The sequence below is a fragment of the Platalea leucorodia genome (assembly GCF_965183815.1).
Source record: "Platalea leucorodia genome assembly, chromosome: 9".
NCBI lineage: Eukaryota > Metazoa > Chordata > Aves > Pelecaniformes > Threskiornithidae > Platalea > Platalea leucorodia.
In genome coordinates this window covers 20,254,459-20,278,270 of record NC_138831.1, presented here as the reverse complement: position 1 = coordinate 20,278,270, position 23,812 = coordinate 20,254,459, and the positions used below count along the sequence as shown (strand labels likewise).

Here is a 23,812-nt window from a genome sequence, read left to right as displayed (position 1 = left end):
TGAAGTCTCTATTTTCAAGTTTTATAACTACTCATTCTTACTAATCTCATTTTCCATCTGAATAAAGAATAAGCAATTACAAGGCAACGGCAGCATCAATTTGAAACTTGCCTATTTATTAGACTGGTAAACTCGTGGCATTTTTTTCTGATAGTTGAAAGAAATGGCTAAGACCTAGCAGTAACATAGCCAATAGTTGTGCCTTTCATGCACACCTCAAATTCATCCTGAAGACACATACACAAATGGATAAATTTATAAAAAATCAAAACTGGCAATATTTAGTCACCAGGTTTGAACATTTCTGATTTTTGCAAATGCCTCCAGACATTTGTCTTGTAAATCCTTTCACTAAAAAGTGCTATGCAAGTGTTTCTGACATTCTGCCGGATTTGTGTTGCTAAATGACAGCTTCAATCTAGGGGCAAGTCCAGCACTGAGCTCTGTGACAGAATTCTGACAACATATTTTCCCACAGTTTCAAAAGTAATGTGAATTTTAAAAAGTTTTCCATCATATGAGTTAAAATCACAAACACTGTCATAAGGAAAGGGCAATTTGGTTTCCTTCAGGAGTGGAGCAACAATTTCTGACAAATGCTGTGCATCCTGAAGCCACTAGTACTTAGCTTCATAATGAATAACCTGGAGAAACAGGATGTACAAGGCCTCACAGCACAATAGCTCTGACAGAGAGATGAATAGTAGTCATAGAGTAGTCACAAATATACTTAGGAATGAAAAATGAGAGCTAAAAAAAAGATGCTCAACTTTTAAAATTTACCAAGAAAAGTAATGCTAAGTCTAATGACTCTGTATAAAATGCCTGAATGTGTTGTCACAGATAGGGAAGTCCAATGCGTTACCTTGTCCATTGTTCTGCTAATACAAGATTGTTTTCTATGGTACGTTTAACATTCTACAGTCCTGCAAATATGAGAAAGTAATTGGGCTCTCACAACTACTCCCACAAGATTATTTTACAACAAAAAACCTCACTGCTCATTTGAGAGCCCATTAAGTATTTTGCCAGGAGTAAGGAGGATTCTGTCCCTGGTTTTTTGTTAAATAATAAAAACAAATGCAAAACCACATAAAAAACCTCTAAAACAACAATAACGTAGCAATACCTCTCTCCTTCAATTTCTGCCAAATTTAAGTTAAAAAAACCCAGGTTTTCAGCTGTTTTGGTTCCTGAAATTGCCTTCTGACTATGAACTAGATGTGATTAGACAGCACTGTCTTCCTGAATCTACAAACTAAAGCAACAGTGAAGTGTGAACTGACTAATGATCATGTCCTGATACCAGCACAGATCTGAGCAGCAAACTGTGCTGTGGACATTTTCTTCAGTACTAAGATGGGTGACATAATCAGACTACTCTGACCATCAAATATTAGCTATTTGCTGTACTACAAGTATTCAGAGTAAAAAAATCTTCAGAATGAAACACAGAGCAATAAAGCAATCCTGTTAGCAATTTATCTTGCGTTCTCTCAGTCATTACTGGTTGAATGTTGTACTAAGCTATTTCTACACTGCATTTGAAGGAAAACTGCTGTAATAGCACCAAACTCTCCCCAGACTACAGCAAATCAGGAACAAACATTAAAAATTAGTACTATAGAGTGATGCACTTCAATATTTCTTATGTAACAATTTTTATTTCTTTCCATGAAATCCACTGTTACATGGTGCAAATAATCCAAAACAGCAACAGCATATAACCTGTTCACAAAACATGTCTTTGCTTTAAGGAGAAGTACATCTTGCATATCAAAAACCCCCACCTAGACACAGACATATCGCTCCCTAATCTTAGACAGCTGAAAGCCAAAAACATTTTAAAATAGGAAATCAGAAGTTTACAAGAAGTGAGTGAAACTGTAACAATATTTATGCAGAAAACCCACTATTTTCTTTAGAAGATATTAAGCTAAGAAGTTCTATTAAAGTAACTGATTTTTTTTGTTGCTGCTGTTTTTTTTTTTTTTTTTTTTTTTTTTTTTTAAATAAAGTAGCATCTCAGGAAAGGTCTTCATTCACTTTCTGCTGAACATTACATGCTGTTTCTCCCTTTACGGGTACATCATGATCCAAACCAAAATTAACCGTATTACATAGCCCTACTAACAAAGAAGAATGCAAACACAGTTAAATTGTGAAATGCCTTAGTGGCTTTACAGTTCATTAATGGCACAATTCACATTTCTAAAACAACTTTAACTTCACTACATACTAATATGACTGTACTAGTGACTAATAACAACAGAAGTTGGAACTCACTGCAATGAAGAAATTGTACTACTTTTCCTGAAAATCCTAACATTCTTATTCAAATGCACCACATATGTTTTCTAAGGGACATTGCCACACAACAGAGATGGCCTTAATGTTCAAGGATTAGTTTTTCTTAAATTAACTTATTCACTGGTCTCCCCCCTTCCTTGCCTTTTCTGTGAGCTCATAAATATTTGCAACAGGGTAAAGATGTTTATTATCTATGCAGCTCCTAGAAGCAGACTTTTCACTTAAGTATTTTGCATCTGCAGACTCTCCTGAAAGAATCAAATAGTGGCCTTCATGGACTTTCTGGATTCACACAAACTGTTGATGGACTCCAGGCTTGAGAAGCTTTAATTAACGGAAGAAGTAGGCTGATCAGCACTAGATCCTACAACAGGAAGCAGTTCTATTTCTCCCAGCAAGTTAATAATTGCTGTTCAAAGTAACAATCAAGTAACCCAAAAGCACGTCAATCTGTGAGCCACCTTCATTATACGTCAATAAAATTTGCCAGGACATCTGCCTGGCTCATGGTGCTTTCAAATGAATACACCTCTGCAAGACATCACCACAGTTAATCTCTGGAGCTTCCAACATTTTGTATTATTTCCCATCTGACAAAATTAAACAGTATACTTGCAAAAGGCAGTGGCAAAGTGCAGATTATGTAATAGAATGTCTGCAGAATACATGCAGGAACCAGAGGTCTAGAAAATCTGACCTATAAAGAAAAACTGTAAGAAATGGGGTTCTTTAGCCTAAGGAAGAGAAGACTGAATGGGACTTAAGTCTTCAAGTACATAAAAGGTGGCACAAACAGGCAGGAGTAATCTGTTTCTCTGTGGACACGACAGGAAGACGTGAAGCTTAGCCTGCAGCAAGAAATCTCTATGTCTAAGACCACCATAAATAAAACTTCCAAACTGTAAGAACAGTGAACTGAGCAAAAAGATTGCTTGGGTAGGCTTTGGAGTCTTAACTACTGGTGATTTTTAGAAACAGAGAAGAAACTGTCATAAATGACAGAGACAGTTGATCCTGACATTAAGCAGGTGAATGGATGGACCTCTTAAGATTTTCCAGCCCTATTTTTCTTTAATTCTACAAATAAATGAAAAAAGATTATTGCTACTTCATTTAACACTAGTATGTTGATTTTAGCAACAAAGACCAAAGTTTAAAAGGGTTCCCGTTAGCTGTATATGATGGATCTATTTTTTTAGAACTCTTTTTGCTGCTTCTGAAACAACAGATTTTAAAAACAAGAAAACTGTAGGAAGAAACAACATTCAAAGTTACCTTCTCCAGTTTTCATACCATGTTACTTTGTAAATTGAAATTAAAATGTATATAAGCATGCTATTTCCAAAAGAAAGTTGGTTGATTCTTACTAAACTCAACGTACTAGAGACACTGACTATTCTGGTGGTTAGCATGCAAATGAAAAAGACATTCAGCTTACAACACTATTCTAATCAAGAAAAGATGTAAGAGTAAAGAATAAAAACTTTTTCCCTTCTTTCTCTCCCAAAGTGAAAAATCAAAGGAATCTCCCACAGATTTCTTACCATTTTATAAAGATCTGAAACACTGATCTGATCTGAATCCACAACCTCAAAGTCCTTCCGAGGAACTAAATCTAGGCCCAAATGTCTGCAAAAGAGAAGGAACAATGGTAAGTATAACACATTAGAGTGTTCACCATTATCTACTACATGTGTTTACTCAAGGGCAAGGACACAAGAAATAGTAAATTATTTAAGTCTTTTTACAATTGTTAGTCATTAAGCAGATAATCCTTCTAAATAAAATTAAATGCAAATACCAAACAAAAAACACTATGAACTTCTTACTGCTTGTTCACTGACTTAAGTGGAGCTATAGCTATTAATGCTAGTTGAAGCTTTTGGCCAATACATTGATGCAGTATCCAGAATAAGTTAATTTCATACACGGAAATGTAGTAGGCAAATAAAGTTAGTACTCTGGCTTCTGCTGCAGTATTTGAGTAGGTTCCTTCACTACATAATGAAAAATTTCCATTAGTAACCCTGTTCAAACGTGCAAAAAGATACTGCGCCTTGGAAAGCTGCTTTGAAATTCCCGTTCTTCATGCAACTAAACCCCCAACTTTATCACTGTATAAACATATTATCTTTTAATAATAAACTATAACTGCAATATCAACAATAATTTTAATCTGCATTTGTAACACACACGTTAAAAAAACCCTTTTAATTACTCTGAACTAATATTTTGGCTCGAATCAAATATATAAACTATTAAAAAAAAAAAAAAAAAAGTGTACCAGTGTAAAGAGGATGACTGCTTAAGAAATTCTGTAGTAAAGAAGGCAGTTCAGGTCACAGCTGCATGTGAGTAGTAGACAGAATATGCTATTTTGCATCCAGATAAATAAATGAACAACTATTAACAATGGATTAATAATTGTAGGCTGCAGAACAAGACAACCTAAAAGGTGTCAAAACCAAACTTTTGCTCTGTAGATCTTCAGGTTCTGAGGCATAAAAAGTTCCCAGGTTTACAATAAAAAGCTATTTGAAACGTACACATTAGGACTAAAATTAAAGAAACACATGAATGAACCATTTTCCTGCTTTCATCTTATGTAACTTTGATACTTCATTTACACATATTTTATATTGAAATTCTTAATAGTCTTAAAGAAAAAAAATTCGGAAGAGGTACCCTCATGGACTCCCTTTGCACTCTTCCTGTGACTAACTATAAAAAAAAAGCAAAAGTCAATTTAATTTCGTAATCAGAGAGGGAAATACTCTGCACAGATTTGTTCCTGATGGCAAATGAAAAAAATTTATTTGAGAAAACCTCTCAAGTAGTGCAGAATAATTGTAAGGTGCAATAAACAGAAGCCTCCAGGCAATACAGTGTCTCTTTCTGACCAATTAACTTAAAACAACAGCAAGGAATAACCAGTGGTCTGTACTCTGCCCAGTTACCTTTGCTGACCACTGTACTTTTAATCATTTCCCATAAGTTTCCCAACTCCATAATTCTTTTTGAAACTTTGCTTAATCAGGTTCTCCTTCTTTAATTATATCCCTAAACCATCATATCTCAAAAATACAGCTCAGCCCTGGTCCACTTGCTGGCAAACAACTGTTAGGCAGTACTATAATTGCCATTAAAATATCGTACTGACAAACTGGGATTTCCACATTCTTAGTTATTTGCCAAAACCAATTACATTTGCAATGGAAAAAGGAACAATTTTCCTTCTTCAATGCAGTTTTCATGCCAAATACCAGTTTCTAAACTCTAAGGCTAAATTGTGAAAGTGATGGTTATACACCTTTTACACAGTGTGTTTTGATTAAACCTATCAAACACAAGTTACCCCTGGCCCGAGACCAGTATCTGAAAACTGCGGCTGCAAAGATGAAAATTACTTTATCTATTTACCAAATAAAAAGATTAAAATAAGAATGCACTAGGCAATCCTTAAATGCAGCTGCTATTTGAGCCTACTTACAATAGAAAGTCCAAAAATATAATAGAAAAAAATTGGTAAACAGGTAAAAACAGTAATATGCAAAGAGTCCACTTCAAAGTTTTTTAAAAAAAGTTAATGCTCACCATATTCATTCACAGAAGTTTTCCTGAATCTGAATATCTAAACCTCCTCCAAAACACCTGGTCACTCATATGTATACGAACATCCACCCCTAAAGTATATTCATAAAGGAATGTCTTCTCAACATACAGATATTAACAAATTATTTTCTAACGACATTATCAAAACCACTTTTAAGTGCATTACAGTTACAAAGCACTATTAAAGTTTTACAGAAAAAACTATCAAAGCTAATCATAGCCTGATATTATTGTATTCTCATAACTTCAACTCTCTAGAGAACTGAGGTCAAACAGTGGTTGAACTCATTACTCAATACATGACAAAGGTATTATCTCCTACCTAATAATGTTCAACACAACTGCAGTAGCATCCCTGTGAAACTTATCTGATACCCTATTTTTAGTTAAATCCCTTAACACCATGGATTTCCAGCCCAGAAGATTCTCATTCTCTAATACTATGTTAATCCCACACAATACTTGCTCCCAGCAAATAAAGGTGTCTTTTGCTTTAGTACTAACACGCTGCCATTTATTGTGCAGGTGGAAGTTCAGGTTTATGCATTTAATTTGTATCAATTATTTTTTGTGCACGAAGGACTGACAACATAATGCTGGAAATGGCAACGATAGCCAGTGGCCCACTTTCACTCTCTATTACCAAATACTGTGGGAGTATAAGAGCACCAGCTGCCAAGCAGTATTTCTCCAAAACATAACATGCATAAAAATTAGGTAATGTGCTGGTTTGTTTATTTGACAGTTCCCCTCTCCACAATTTCTTTTACAAGCGAATTCATGTGCTTTTTTATTCTGCCTTATCACTGAACTGCCTTTGAAAAATATTTCCCCAGTATACCTACAAAATATCCCCAAGCCTATCAACTACCTCTTGATAGCATATGGCTGGGATAACTCCAGCTGACATTTAGACATTCCTCCTCTTCCACACAGAAGTCTTTAGAATCTTCCTTTCTTTGGCGGGGGGGAACCACCACCCAAAATCTCTAGATACTTTTCTCTCAAGCAATACGAAGACAAGTCGATAGACAAAAATACTAGCATTTTTAATACTGAAAGGGATGAACACACAACTCTGCTTCAGGTTAACTGGGCTTCTAGAGAAAATCAACTTGGTTTTAATGGTAATTTCAAAGAATGATCTTGATTTCTAGTATTTTCATTTATTTATAATATAAATGCTACACCATTTAGAATTCTTAAAACCACAAGTCATAACAACTCTTCCTACAAGAACCTGGCAGAAATATGTCATTTGACTAAAAAATGTTTTTAAGATGCACATCCAAACTTGAAGAACAGATTGGGAGAACTCATCACATCCCTAGAGTGTGCAAGATCTCATCGCCTTTGCTCCAAAACCACGCACTTTACCTTTACTCTTTTCAGCTTTAACTTTGCAGCCACCAGTTTTCCTTGTATTCCTTCTCTTACTACATCAAAGCCTCATTTAATATCATACGTATTTCTCTTACACAAATATATTTATAAAGGTGGTGAGGAGAAAGGAAATGATTCACGTAAACTATGTGCAGACTTTAAAAAAGACTTTGAAGGAAATACAATATAGAAATCCATGGAAAATGGAATACATGAAAAACATGTTTGTGAAAATTAGACTGTGCTAATACAACTTGATGCCTTCCTTTGACAGAATTAAATTATTTTGTATACAAAGAAACTGCAGAGGCTGCAATCTATAAAGAAATTATTAAAGCACTGATGTAATGCTACACAGGAAATTACTTCTTAAAATGAAGGTCATGAGATGAAGGTAAGTAATCTTAGTAAGGAATTGATTAAGGGGAATGGCAGCAAATACTTCTGAGCATGGAAGTATCAGACTACAGAAAGAGGTTACTAAGAGTTTCCTCAAAGACTGACATCCAAGAGAGTTCCTTACAGTTTCAATCCCTATTCAATCATTACTACAGATATATTCAGGAGAGGGAAAAAATATTATATATTTAGACAGAAATGGCAACTATTCTTTCTGCAACCTTCTTCAAGGCATTTCATTATAGTTGTTTAAATTGTTCACTCATATTTTGATCACCTTTGATGCAACAATGACAACTACTGTAATAAGAACTTCTTTAATTCTCAAACTGATTTCCAGATATTACGACCTCATATGTACATTTAATATATATCCCCAAATGCATTTTATGAACTTTAAGCTAATTGCTCCAACACTACCAGGAAGTAATTATTATTCCTTTTATGTCAAGAAAAACATGACAAGACGGTAAGTCACTCAAAGTCCAGAAATAATCTTCTAAGGATGTGAGCACTGAAATTTAGGACCTTTTGAGTTTTAAGACTATGCTTACTTCATTGGATCACACTATTCCCCCTACAGTGTTACACATGTTAGTAGTTAGTAGGTACTAACATTGCATCTGCCACTGGCTTTCCGAGTACAATTTTGACGTAAGAGAAAGACTATGACTTTAAAACAGTGTTTCATTTTATTTGTATGACAGTGTGAAAGATTTATTTCAAACATTTTTCCCCCTGTTTTTCTTTTTAAATATTCATTTGTAACTTTTGGCTATCTGTGGATCTTTCTGTGCAGAATTTATGGCAACTATTTGGAAAATTTCTTTTAATGCAATGATTTTCATATTTTCTGTGAAAAAGAATAACCTTTGACTAAGAAGTGACATAAGCCCATAAACTCATCTTGTTTATCACTTTTATCTGTCCAAAATCTCAAAAGTATTGGTGGCTCCCCCTCCCCTACTCTGTTTCTGAGCCTAAACATAGAGTATCTATCCCCCATTTATAGGGAAGGAAGTATCTTCCCTCAGTATAAAAGGGAAAGTGATTGTGCTCAGAAACCTGGATGCTTTCTATTAATCTCCTGACAGATATTATATTAATCTGAAAGAATCAATCCTGAAGACCATTTAATATGACCTCTGATTTTTGAGTTAAATTACTTTGAAGAAATCTTCATCTGCCTTTTTGGTAAATAAGGTATGCACATACTGCTGCAATTAATTTTTAGCACTGGAGCAGAAGCAGAGCGTCCACATTTCAAACAGAAGCTCTGTAAGGCAGATTCCTTCATCTGTTTTTGACGTAAAAGACTCTAGAATGAAACAGTTTTTTGTTAGTAAAAAAGTTTAATTCTGGTTTTCCATTCTAAGCACTAGTAGAAGTTGAAAAACTTACCCATTCGTTTAAAAAAACCTAAATAAACATTTCAAAATCAAGTTTCTATTTTACCTGCAGCATGATTTAGAATGAGATGATGAACTGCAGATTTCAGTTTTGTAATGTCTGTTACCTGCTCTACAAATTTTCCCTTGTTATTTACAGACCACTGGACACCTCTGATAGCATTTCAGACTTCAATAGATCAATATTCTAATAAATTGTTTTGAAAAAGCACGAATATTTGTAACATTCTGTATAAAACCTAGCAAGATATGCAGGGAAAAAGACAGTATATGAGATTTCAGCTGTGCAAAAATATACAGAAGGATGCTTAAAACTAAAAAATCTAAAACCACTAAGATGCTTATCTGAAGCTCTTTTGAGCAACTGGGAAATAAAAAAACCTATATAGCAGGAATACCAGCCACTGTATGCATACAAAAACGAGCTAACTGTGGGAAACTGGAAGAGGTAACAAAGCATCACAAAAAGGATGCATCCAGCATCATATTTTTGTATTGAGGAGAAAGAATGTGTAAGCAACAAAAATTAAATTGCTACAATAAGTGGAAATCAGTACTGCATTATGAGAATGACTAGCAACAATACTAAAGGTTAGCAGCAGTAGCTGTAAAATAAATTATATTCCTACATTTTTAACAAACCAAACTACAGAGCAAAACTTCTTAATATTTAGACTAAGTATACAAAAACAAGTAAAAGAAGTTCACTGTAGTAGTTCTGAAAACAGTCTAAATGACTTCTTTCACAAAAAAATCTGTAACTATTAATCCAAGGAGTGTATTTGCCCTTGATTTCCACCAACTCCTACGAGAACACAAGGGATGACTACCAGAACTGCTGCCAGTGTATTTAAGGGAAAATGATACCAGTTCAACAAACTGAACAAAACCTAACTGGTGGTGACAGGAAGTGTGAATTTCATGTTTGGATCACTCCTTCCCAAATAATACAATGCATTAATGATCAAGGTCAGGATAAAAGTAGCTTTACACTAAATAAGCATACATGCTACATATTAGATGTGTAAGATTACCTGTTTCTTGAAAGCTACTTGGTCATAGAATGTCTCCTATTAGATTGTACTACCTTGAATAATACAGACCTGCTCAAACTGCATGTATTTAAGCTTCTCAGTTAACATTAATGCATGTTAATAACAAAATTTTTCATTTATTTTATTTGCAAATCTCAAGTATGACAGAATAAGCAATGAACATGTTTACATTATTTGAGAAAGGCCAGTACTATGTGAATATGTATACGGAAATCATTAGTTTTTTTAACAGAGTAAGACACGTGGTCATGAGTTCCATGATAAAACTCAGAGAGGGGAGATAAAAAAAAGTAACAGAATTCTCCCAGAAATTCTACGGAAAAGAGTAATGTTGCAGAAAGACCTTCCAAACTCCCAGACATTTATAATTAAATACTGCATAATGTACAGATTAAATTAAATATCTTTTCAATCATATGCTTTTTTATGCAGTTCCTTTATTGATACTCTCTTCTGCTGAAGCATGTATCTCTGATCTCATGTACCTTTTTCTCTAGGGAGGTCAGTACCTGTTCTTGTGTAGTAGAGAAACACAGAAATTTTTTTTTCCTAAACAAGCATCCTGAGCAGACGAACTTAATCATTAACGTATTTACATTTACTGATTTCACTGATGCTTCTCCATAATTTTCATGCATTAGATTTACCTTTATAGTTTTAATGTACTTCGTATTTACTGATTTTACATTTAAAAAAAAAAAGAAAGAGATGTCTATAGCCACCTCATTGAACAGCCTATTCTCTTCATTGCTGCATTGCACTCTCCTCATCTTTTTTTCCTCTAACATTTTTGCAGCTTCCTGTTGCTAATTTCATCCATACACTCTTTGAGCAAAAACATCTAGGCATAATGTTCAAAAACGGTCTCTTGGTTCCCATTTACTCTACTGGGAATGATAATGGAAAATATCTGTAACTCTGCACTGCAGAACAATGATTTGATGCAATCTATTAGTCTATGTTCTTTAGCGTTTTCTTTCAACAAGAGAGAAATGAAATGTAGCATGGGGGCTAGCTAAATCTTCATGAATGTATTCAAGTATATCTCTCATAGGGAGTCCTGAAGCAGGTGACTAAGGAACAGAGTCATAACAAAGATATGTTAGTGAAAAACATTTGACTTTCTTCCTTAGTTGTCAACTTACAGAATTCCTCCCACCCGTATGTTTATTAGCAACTCCTAGTTGAAAAGCAGTTGCTATATGCCTGAGCAGTGTGATATTTCCTTTGAAAAGGTCATATGCATGCCATGCAAAACTTACCTGTCTGATACACAATATATATCAGAACAAAACCAATTCTGGTCAAGGGCTAGTTTTTGTCTAATGGCAATTTATTACCATTTCAGCTTCTATCTGAATTGCAGTTGTCTTTGGGTCTAAAAAAAACTCTCCACAAATTCACTGTGTAACTGAACAAGGAGATTCTACACCTCTGAGAAATGTCATCAACAGCAAAATACATAGATTATGTATTATAATTATATAAAAAGTCTAAACATCACAGCCTCAGCTCCAATGTCACTGTTAACAGTGAGACGCTCTAGTTATTGCACCAACTATCAAAATATTTCTTCAACTGACAAATGGGTTTTTAGTATCTATGAACACATACTCCCAGGCCTAATACTCACTATATTGATACAAAGTAAGTAAACTAATCCTTGTAAAAGTGCAGATAGCCTTAGAAAAGACCTACTAATAAGCAAACAGCTCATTTTATAGAAATAGTAGAAGAACTATACAATAAACTCACTGTAAAAAGTTATATTTGATTTCCAAATAATGAAATGTTCTACCTGTGTACAAATACTATTGGAAGGAAAAAGTTGGTTTTGTTTTTTAATAAAAGCTATTTAAAAATAATTAGAACAAACAGTACCCAGCTGGTACCTGTACTTACTCATTGCCCCAGTCCAGCCTCACTGTGAGGTGTCTCTTGACCTCTCGCACCTGATCCTGTGTCAAGTGACCTGACAGCAGCTGTCTACGTAGGTCAATGAGTTCATTCATCACATGGCGCAGTTTGTAGAAAAGATCTACCTTATGTTTCTGTAAAGGCATATTTTTGGGAGGAGAGGGGAAGAGAGAGAGAGAAAGAGAGAGAGAGAAAGCGAGAAAGAAAGAAAGAGAGAAAGAAAGGGAGAAAGGGAGAAAAAGAAAGAAAGAGAAGAGAAGAGAAGAGAAGAGAAGAGAAGAGAAGAGAAGAGAAGAGAAGAGAAGAGAAGAGAAGAGAAGAGAAGAGAAGAGAGAAGAGAGAAGAGAGAAGAGAGAAGAGAGAAGAGAGAAGAGAGAAAGAGGGGAGGAGAGAGATATTAATAAGTTTGGAAAGAGAAAGAGTGTGAGAAAGAAGAAAGAGAGAGATATTAATAAGTTACCAAATTTTCATTTAATTACCCTAGAGGAACATTAAGCCAGTTTGTACAAGCTTTAAAATATTTATATCAAGAAGTACTGTTAACTGATGCTATTTAAATTGAATAACTTTTTATTTCTGAAGTTTAGGCTCAATCTGCTAAGGGGTCCATTTTCTGATGAAACCTAATGCTATAGATAAGAGGATTCGTTATGTGCAGCAGGGATCACTTATTCCAATCATATAATAAAATCAAAGTTTTAGATTTAAAGTAACAGAGAGGTAAAAAAGTTAGTTGTCTGTCAGCAGCTAACTTAACGGTTCTGAAGAGTTCGCAACAATGATTCACCACAACAGAAAACCACTTTTAATATTTTTGATATTCCAATTACTAAAATTTACCCAGGTATCTATATTAGGTGGGGGGATATGAATATTCATTATCTGCACTCTAAAAGGGACTAAAGCAATTAATGATAAAATCCACCTGCAAAATTACTTTAAAAGAGGAAAATTACTATAGACAGTAAAACCCCCCACACTACCACCACCAGGGAAAAAAAAAAAAAAAAAATCTAAACAACTAACACCACAATCCTTTCCAAAAGAACTAGTATTCTTCAAATATGAAAAAAAAAAAAAAACAACCCAACACCAAACCCCCAAAACATGGACAGAAGTAGAAATACTTTTTTCCCCTGCAGAAAATAACTATATGGGAAGTCCACAAAAAGGAAAGTCTGGTGCTAACAACCAAGACCACCTACAAGCACCCATAGTAAGATAAGGAATCATGTCGAAACTACTCCAATATCTGCTAGATGAGAACTGTGTGTCAAGACAGCTCTTATCTGCACAGCCATGTCTCATGCTGCATAAAATGGCCAATGTGCAATGAATGAGGATCCCAAGAAGAAAAAAAAAAAAAGATCTCCTGTTGCAGTCGAATGCTGGTTTTTTTAAAGAACTACGCTCCATTCCTACCTGTATGCAAAACTTGAAACGTCTGAATCTCACTTGGGAAAAACACGGACTAGATGGACGGAAACTGAGACTTTGCAAGCTAGCATTGTATTGATTGCATTTCTGCTTGTAAATGAGTGTTTTATAAAAGCTCTCTAAATAAAGATACCTGTATTTATCAAGACTAGATCTGACAGAACACCCACAAAGAAAAACATAAGTGTTTTCTATTGCAAGATATTATCAGAAAAAATGTTCTTCACTTTTTACCAAAAGTAGGTAAGATGAGGTGAAAAAAGAAATCTCCATCTACTTGAGTTTTTTCTCCTACAAGACCACTAGATTTGCATGACTTAGGAAAACAGATTTCAATGCACTCCATTTTGATCAGCAATTTGTTAATTTCTCTGCACCCGATTACACATCTGTTTTGCTGAAGCAGGTTAAGCACAGATGGAATCATCTGCTGTTCTTATCAAACAATTTTGAGATGAAAAGATGCACCATCTTTCAACTATGCATCAACATTGGTTCTGGTCCCACCTGAAAAAATGAAATACAGACACCAGATCCAACAGAAAGATGTATCTTTCCAGGGCGGAAAATACTTATTCTAGGAAGATGATAATGCATAGTTGGTAAGTATAAAATGACTAGATTTGTGTTTATGTTTTTTCACTAAATGTTGTCCAAATTAAGTCCTATATAAGCTGAAGAAGAACAATAGGTATAGGAAATGTCCATTTTAATATGCTATTTAGATGAACATGAGAAAGTTGTAACTTCTTCTAACACAAGATGAAGACAATGGAGCTTGGGACTATCAAAAAAGCAATTAGGCATATCTCTCAATAAAACAGTTGGCAATTAAACGACCATGAGAATCAGCTCCAAAATCATCATATTCAGACTTCCCAAATAAAACTGCTGGAAGAGCCACTCCCTCACTGTTGTAGTGATGGTTCAAGGCTACCAAGAAATTCAAATCCAGAACACTATGCTGGTTAAATTACTATATGTTCTAGAGTTATTTTTACAGTTATTTTTTACGTAAGTATCAGAAGTACTTACTTTAAGTACAAATAAATGAGAAATCAGATTGTAAAATAGAATTTTGTAAAAGCTAATCACATTACGTCCTATGCAAAAGAAAAACCCTCAAACATGTCTCTTGTGTTCCTTGATCATGACAATATGCCCTCTTCAGCTTTAGTTCTCAGACTTATTCTTCAAAAAATATTTCATCTGCTTTCAACAGAATGAGCAAGTATTGATAGACAGAGAGCTAAACATATGGTGTCCTTTTCAGAAAATACAAGGTCCCCCATGAGAAAGGAAGAAGAGGAATCAGAAAGTGGAAAGCTAGAAGAGCTGTAGCTGTGATCTCAGGCAAACAGTTAAGTGAACCATAGATGACCCATGAAAGTGAAGGAAAATACTTGTGTGAGAGAAAGGAGAGCTAGAACAGAGTTGAATGTAGCTTAATTCCAGTCTTGAAGGCAGCAAAGAGTTTGAAGCAATCAAACAACAGTTTATAATGCCCCTCCTCACACCACAAGAGTCTAGTGACTAATAAATTCCATTTGGGAGAGAGGGATGGAGGGAGATGCGCACGTTTTAATGACTTCCCTCTGCCTTCTCTCTTTCAAGAAAGAAGACCTTCAAAATGCAACACTAAGCTAAGCTGATCAGGATTCCTTCCCCCCACGTAAAGAAAACTGCTTAAATTGAAACTGATGATCCTGGAGACCACATTTTCAGAAAAAATAATTTTAAGCATTAGAGCCGTTCAAGCAATTTTAGTCAGATTAGCACCATAAACAAACCCGAAACTTTATCCTCTTTTTAGCAGCTAAATAAAAAAATGCCAGTCAATCTGATATGTAAGTATTAATTCTGTTTTACAGTAAACTTTCATACAACCTATAACCTCTCATTTTTCATCTAGCTTTGTCACAGGCTACCAAGCAATGAGCACTTTATCAGTCCATCCAGAATAATCTGCTGTGCACATTTATGAACATATTTGGCAAATGTTTTACATCTAGAACATAAAAGTAAATATTTATGCAAAAAATTCTATGGTAATAATTAAGTTGTGTCAGGAACATAGCATCTGGATAGCCTTAATGAATTGAGGACTCTCTTACAGGCGGCACAAGTCTGTCCTCTAGCACATCTTGTTGCTTTATTTTACTATCCCCAGATACAAATACATTTGCTGTGTTTCTTTGATCTGTTACTACTAACAAGTCCCGCTTATCAGTGCTTGGATAATCTTCATATATACAGCTACACATCAAAAAGTGGAATTCTGGCGTTAATGTGTTTTGTTTTGTTTTTTTTTTTTTTAATGACTGCATATTAACTCTGTGGAGATCAAAAGTCAAAAGATGATTTTGGTGATGTGGTGGGTTGACCTTTACCAGCTGCCAGGCCCCCACCCAGCTGCTCTCTCACTCCCCCTCTTCAACAGGCCAGGGTCACGGGGAATAAAATGAAAATATTTGTGGGTTGCAATAAAGACAGGGACATCATTTACCAATTACCATCTCAGCAAAACAGACCTGACTTGGGGGAAATTAATTTACTTTATTACCAATTAAAATAGAGTTGGATGGTGAGAAACAAAGACAAAAAAACCCTAAAATACCTTGTCCCCACCCCGCCTCTTTCCAGGCCCAACTTCACTCCTTCGTTCCTGCCGCCTCCACCCTTCCTCCCCCCCCAAGCAGAGGAATGGAGGGTGGTGGTCAGTCCAAAGCAGCTCCTCTCTGCTGCTCCCTCCTCCTCACACTTCTCCCCTGCTCCAGCGTGGTCCTGCCCATGGGCTGCAGTCCTTCAGGAAGAACCTGCTCTGGTGTGGGCCTCCCCACGGACTGCAGTGTGGATATCTGCTCCGCTGCCTGTTCACCTCCTCCCCTCCTCCTGCTCTGGCCCGGGTGTTCGTGGGGCTGTTTCTCTCTCTTTTTTTCCTCATCCTGTGTGGCCACTTGCCATTTCTTAAATGTGCTCTCCCAGAGGCATCACCAGCTTTGCTAACAGGCTCAGCTATGCCCTGTAGCAGGTCTCTTGTGGAACCAGCCGGAACTGGCCTCTTCCCACAGAGACATCCCCCCTGCCAACACCTGGGCATAGCACCTGACACAGGTGGTTTGGGTTTTTTAAACAGGTAATCGCATAAAATAAACCTGCACTCATATGAACACAAAGCTGTTTCATGCTTCAGTGCAATAACACAAACTCCCTGTTTCATGCCTATGGTGGCTTTGAAACACTAAGGCTGCCTTTGTTATTATTCTGCAAATAGGTACCACCTAATATGAAAATATATAAAAGACTGTTATATTATGGAAGATGACCTATTTATAGTCATTTTGTTACCATGACTTCATTTAACACTATTGTAAAGAAGTCAGGATTTTGCCTCTCTCAAGAGCAGTCCCTTAAGACATTTCCTATAGAATTGCCTTAGACTATAATGGGGGAGAGGGGCACCAAAAATTAGTTTCCTTATAAAAGCAAGTGAGTAGCTTTTCCCAGGTTCCTTGTTATGGATTTCGGTATCTAAATTAGATATTAAAGCCTGCAAGCATCGTCAGCACATGAAAGGAAATAGCAAAGCTGGAAACAACACAAAACTCATTCCTTTCTTTTCAATTTTGTCTTGATTTTTTAATTAAACAAATTATTTTATAGTAAAGCTCTCTTGAAATTTATAGATTTGTGCAATATTTATGATTTAATCTTACCCAAAATCTCTAATATGATTATTATGCAAACCGTAAACACCACCTATCAAATCAGATAGTATTCATCAAGTGCCTGTTGATGAATAAAGGTCAGACTTTACCAGTCAATACAAGGATGTCTCGGGAATAGGGAAAGGAACTGAAGTAAAACTCGTGTGGGAGATGGGGACAGTATGCAGGTATCATGACTGGCACCCAAAGAAAAGCAAAGGAATTTGAGAACATAATTCTTGCACATATTCTTGTATTCTACATGTGCGCCTAGGCACCTAGTCCTGTTTTATCACAGAACTAAAATGGACTTTATAACAGTTAAACAATACAGAAAACAAATAGGCAAAAGTAACATCAAGCAAGGATAAAGTTAATTAAATTACAACTTCTCCCAATTACAACTACAAAGTACATATACAAAGGGTTGTGGCACCATCCTGGAGTTTTCACAAGAGTCTGGGGTTGAGCTTACACTTCTTTGACAGTACACCATTGAACATTCAACAAACAACATTAGTCTTTCAAACAAGTAAAAGACTGAGAAAGGACGGCACCTCAGTTTTGGTTTATTTCCATTCTTCTATCCTGAAGTTCTCTGTTTATTAGTAAGAATGTATTAACATGAATAGTATTTATTGTCTCCTATGAATATTCATAGCTTTTAGCTTCAAACAGAAATTATTTAATATAAATCTGTTTTAAATGGATTCTCTACTGCATTCACAGAGGGAATTTCAATTTACAGTGTGTATTAAAGGAGAGTAAATTAGACTGACAGAAAAAGACTATCTCACATTGTTACTAGTAAATTCTTCAGACTCTTTTGCCAATGAAAATGTCTAAAATAGCTTAAAATACCGACACATGACAAAGGCAAAACTTAAGCGGTAAAAAGAATGATGGAACATCAATGAAGAAAGCAAAAGCAGAGCAAAACAACAAAATAAAGCCTTTACAAGATAAGCAGAGATACTTCTACAAGCTTTTCTTTTGTATTAGATGAAATGACATATCTGAATCACCATATACCATACTTAAGTAGCACAGTAACGTTTTTCTGGATATACTATGTCCATATGCTTCTTTGAAATAGCGAAATCCTTGAGCTAAAAGATATGTTGAATTTACATCAGTAACTTCACAAAAAGGTTCCTTGCCACCCTTGGCAACAATCCAAGTAGAAACTATAAGGATTCTGGCTTTCCCTGAGTCACAAAAAAAAAAAAAAAAAAAAAAAAAAAATCTCAAAAGAATGAAACCTGTGATATGAAGCCTTAAATTATACAGAAGCTGATTTTATATAGGCATCCTCATACTAGCAGTATATATGCAAACTCTTTTCACTACTCATTATTCCCACCTATTTCTCTGAAATGTACTAGAAATTTCATTTGTGCAGAACTTGTGCTAACCTCCTCCTCTACCTAAAAGCATTTAATGTGCTTTACCAGAAGCTTTGTACAGCAAAGCAACAATTGGATTGCCTCCAAAATAATTTCCGAACTTCCTTGGATTGCACATTTCTAAAAAAAAAAAAAAATTTTTAAATGCAATTACATTAAAATCCTTTATGATAAACAGAAAACAATTATTTGATCTGGTCCAAAACCGAAATGGTGTATTTAAATCAAAGCTATCTACCAACAAGGCCAAAAACTCGGTGATACGTTGTATTCTGTTGCAAACCAAATGAATACCCTACAGCTTTTCATAGCTATAAACATCATGCCAAGAGGAACCCAGGTAACATTACAGCAGTAGCAACACTTAAGGTAATAACACAACACAGAGGAGGACAAGTCTTCATAATGTTAGCAAAGCTATTTGCTCTTGAAAAGGGCTGTTTTCTTTCCTAAGATCTCCATTTCTGACAGTGGGTAATATTTAAACCTGTTATCACAATGCTCTGTATTTAACAAATCAACCCATCTCAAGTTCGGAGCACTCCACAGAATATTATGAAGAAAAATATATTTATGAAGGGCTAGTACCATGCTACTGCCCTTCTTCAAGGAGAGAAGTTTTTTATTATTTGTTCGTATCACCTCACAGACCTTAAATGTCTAACTTAAAGATGTGATTCAGAACCTATTTTTATTGATAGTACTGCAGTATTGTACAGAGAAAATTTTTTTTCAATTTCCTTTATAAACAACTTTTCCACTTTAAAAGTTAGTTACATCATATATGTAAATAACTCCAAGTACAAGTTATTACACTCACTAAGCAGTCAAGACACGTATCTTGACTCTTAAATCTTTTCCTTATTTACAATTTCAGATACCAGAGTTGTCTAATACAGTAACTTAGGACAAGTAACAGATGACAACATTTAACAGTTAGAGAAACAATTTTAAACAAATGTGACACTGCTTTGGTGTCTGACTTCATGCTATTAGTATTCATATACTTTTGTTACTTTTAGGCTCTGTATCATCAAGAAACGCAATTTGGCCAGAACAAGACAGGTATTCTGGGTGTAAATTAGTGTTGTTTAGGTTTTTTGGTTAACAGAAAAATAGGGAAGCAAAGAAGGGAGGTTGGTCTTCTCCAGGAAAAAATAAGGAGGGGCTCTGTGGGATAATTACCTTGAGAAGAGGAAAAATTTGGATGAAGAAATACCCTGAAGTGACCCTCTGTCTCCAGCCCGTCCCCATCCTGGCTGCCACTGGTGGTAGCTGAGGGCTGGAAAAACCTACATAATGAGATTGTGGAAGAGACTGCAGCTTACCATTATTCTGTTGAAATTCAATTGAAGTAACCTAATTATTTAGGAATAACAGCAACAGTAACCTCCTTTCACAATGTCATAATAAACTTTTAACAAAGCTTAAGGAAATGGAATTGAAGGGGATAATTATTCTGATAAAGTTATAATTCTTCATTCTTCATTTCTAATACTGTAAAAACAAGTGACATTAACACTCCCACCCTTTTTCAATCCATATTACGTTTATTGAAGCCAGTTCCAAATCCTTTGCATATTAAATGTACTTAATTTGTTTTCATTTTGAAATGTAAGAACATACAATTTAAGTTTATTTTCCCTTCTGAATTAAAAAAAAAACCCGCATGCAAGGTTTTTGCTATTTAATGAAGGATGATTCTTGGTTTTTAGTTTCCTGGTGTCTCCCCCCATTTTTGAATGGTTTTATCATGTCATGTAACTGTTAAAAGGACACAACAAGAAGACAATACATTTTGCTTTGTCATATTTCTTCAGAAGTACAACTAACTAAAATATAAGTCAACCTTTCGAAAGATAATACAGTAAGAAAAGAGCCCAAGAACATGAGAGAGGCTTCCTTTTTCCCAGCATGTGGCCCCAAATATCTCTCTGAATAAGATACAGCACAACTAAAACAGAAATATGAGTAAAGGAGAAAGGTTTCTAAACCAACTAAAAGGAAAAAAAATAAATCTGACATACATATAGCTGACTTTTGCAGCTGATAATTCTGTTATGCCTCTGGGAGATGTATAAAGACCTTCTGTGTCAAGTATTCACAGGTTACATTTTCAAGACCCTCTCTGAGCTTGAAAAGCATAATTTTCATTTTCATTTTCCTTTTTTACATGAAGAATAAATTATCCTGATTGCAAGACTGTAGAGTTCGGGGGTTTGAGAACAATTAGAAATAGCATGAGACTTCTGATGACATCTCCAAATTGAACAACACTGAAAATACCTGCTCTAGCATGTTACTAGTCACGTTCAACATCATTCCCTCCACAAAAGACACAACCCTCACAAGTGAAGTGCTGCTTTTGACAAAGACCATTACCATCTCACTGCACCACCCACGTGGACCTTTGGTTATCCTGTAGTGAATGACCGAGGGTGGCAGGGACCTCAGGAGGTCATCTGGTCCAAACCTCCTGCTCAAGCAGGACCATGCAGGTTGCTCAGGACCATGTCCAGACAGCTTTTGAGTATCTCCAAAAATGGAGACTCCGTGACCTCTCTGGGCAACTTGTTCCAGTACTTGGTTACCCTCACAGTAAAAGTGTTTCCTTATGGTCAGACAGAACCTTCTGTCTGTATTTCAGTTTGTGCCCATTGCCTCTTGCCCTGTTACTGGGCACCACTAATGAGTCTGGCTCTCTCTTCTTTACACCCTCCTTTCAGTTATGTATACATTTTGCTGATATCCCCCCTGAGCCTTCCCTTCTCCAGGCTGAGCAGTCCCAGCTCTCTCAGCCTTTCCTTGTATGCTCCAGTCCCTCAGTCATCTTAATGGCCTTTTTCTGGACTCTCTCCAGTAGTTCCATCTTTCTCTTGTACTGGGGATCTCAGAACTGGACACAGTACTCCAGGTGTGGCCTTACTAATGCTGAATGGAAGGAAAGGATCACCTCCCTCAACCTGCTGGCAGTGTTCTTCCTAATACAGCCCAGGCCACAGTTAGCCGCCTTTGCTGCAAGGGTGCATTGCTGCCTCATGGTCAACTTGGTGTCCACCAGGACTCCCAGGGCCTCTTCTGCAAAGATGCTTTCTAGCGGGTTGGCTCCCAGCATATTCTGCTGTCTGGAGGTACTCCTCCCCAGGGGCAGGACTTTGTACTTTCCTTTGTTGAACTTCATGAGGTTCCTGTCAGCCCATTTCTCCATCTTGTCCAGGTCCCTCTGGATAGAAGCACAACCCTCTGGTGTATGAGCCACTCCTCCCAGTTTTGTATCATCAGCGAACATGCTGAGGTATGCTCTGTCCTGTCACCTAGATCATTAATGAAGATGTTGAGCAGGATTAGACTCAGTACTGACCCTTGGGGTGCTCCACTAGTTACTGGCCTCCGACTAGACTTTGCTCTACTGATTACCACCCTCTGGGCCTGGCCATCCAGCCAGTTTTCAATCTACCTCACTGTCTACTCATCTAGCCCATATTTCATCAGCTTCTCTATGAAGATCTGATAGGAGACAGTGTTGAAAAGCCCTCCTTAAGTCAAGGTAAACAATATCTACTGCTCTCTCCTCATCTGCCAAGCCAGCCATTTCCTCATAGAAGGCTATCAGGTTGGTGTGACTTCCCCTTTGTGAATCCATGCTGACTACTCTCAGTCACCTTCTTGTCCTTCACGTGCCCAGAAATGTTTTCCGGAATTAGTTATTCCATCACCTTCCCAGAGACCAAGGTGAAGCTGACCAGCCTGTGGTTTGCTGGGTTCTCCTTGCCCTTTGTGAAGACAGGAGTGATATTTGCTTTCCTTCAGTCCTCAGGCACCTGTCCCAATTGCCATGGTCTTTCAAAGATAATTGACAGTGGCCTCACAATGACATTCACCAGCTCCCTCAGCACTTGCTGGTATATCCCATCAGCACCCATAAACTTACGTGCATCTAATTTGCTTAAGTATTCCCAAGCATGATACTCTTCCACCAAGGGTAAGTCCTCCTTGCTTGAGGCTCTCCTCTGGCCTCTAGGACCTGGGATTTCTGAAGGCTGGCAAAGACTGAGGTGAAGAAGGCATTCAGTGCCTTACCCTTTCCATATCCTGTGTCTCCAGGGCCCCTGCCTCACTCAGCAGCTCGCCTACATTTTATTGTTTCTGCACTTATAGAAGCCCCGCTTGTTGCCTTTGACATCCCTTGCCAGATGTAGCTCCACCTGGGTTTTTGGCTCTCCTAACCCTGGTCTCTGCATGCTTGGACAGTGTCTCTATATTCCTCCCAGATTCCTTGTCCCTGCTTCCACCTTCTGCATACTTTCTTTTTGTGTTTGAGTTTTGCCAGGAGCTCCTTGTTCATCCATGCAAGCCTCCTGGCATCTTTGCTCGACTTCCTGCTTGCTAGGATGGACTAATCTTGCTAGAGCTTGGACAAGGCGATTCTTGAAATAGCCGAGTTTCTCGGATCCCTCTTCCTTCCAGGGCCTTATCCCATGGGACTATTTAAAGCAGATCTCTGAAGGAGGTCAGAGTCTGCTCTCCTGAAGTTCATGGTTGTGATCCTGCTTTTTGCCCTGCTCCCTCCTCTCAGGATCCTGAGCTCTACCATCTCAAGGTCACTGCAGCTAAGGATGCCTTTGACCTTCACATCCCCCGCCGACCCTGCCTTGCTTGTAAATATGAGGTCCCAGCAGTGAATGAGCTTTAATAAGTGAAACTAAAATTGGTATCAAATGTTCCCTGCTCACACCATCACCTTCCATTTTCCTTGTAGACTTGTGTCCCCTATTTACATAAAAATCACAGTCATAATGGTACTTTACATCCTAAAATATATTTGCTGAATTATGTGGTTTTCCAGAGGAAGAACTGATTATCTAGATCCACAGCAAGTGGATCTTTTTTCCCTAGAAGTTCTGGTCCCGCAAAGCTTGGAATATTGGTAAATCTGGCTGAAAGTGGGGGACTTTCAACCTTCTGCTGCTACCTCTGTTACAGTCATTCAAAATGCCTCCTGCTGGAACCACTGTCTGAGTGCCAGCAGAAACCACTTATCCTTTGATGTATTAGAAAAGGGGAAGCTGTACAGCCTCCATCTGAAAAAGATATAAATCTGGAGGATTTGAGGAAAACACTGCATTCAACAGTAACTGGCAGTATTTACCTGTCAGAGAGGTAATACACGAAAACAT

At 36.8% G+C, this 23,812-nt stretch overlaps 1 protein-coding gene across 1 annotated transcript in view; it reads right to left on the bottom strand.

Annotated features, from left to right (window-relative positions):
- DOCK3 (dedicator of cytokinesis 3) overlaps positions 1-23,812 on the bottom strand; it is a gene marked incomplete at both ends in the record, with an annotated part of 219,664 nt that overhangs the window by 133,843 nt on the left and 62,009 nt on the right. Inside the window, 2 exons of the mRNA XM_082321208.1 lie at positions 3,855-3,939; positions 12,071-12,219. Coding sequence (XP_082177334.1) covers positions 3,855-3,939; positions 12,071-12,219 — 234 coding nt within the window. The remainder of the gene's footprint in view (positions 1-3,854; positions 3,940-12,070; positions 12,220-23,812) is intronic.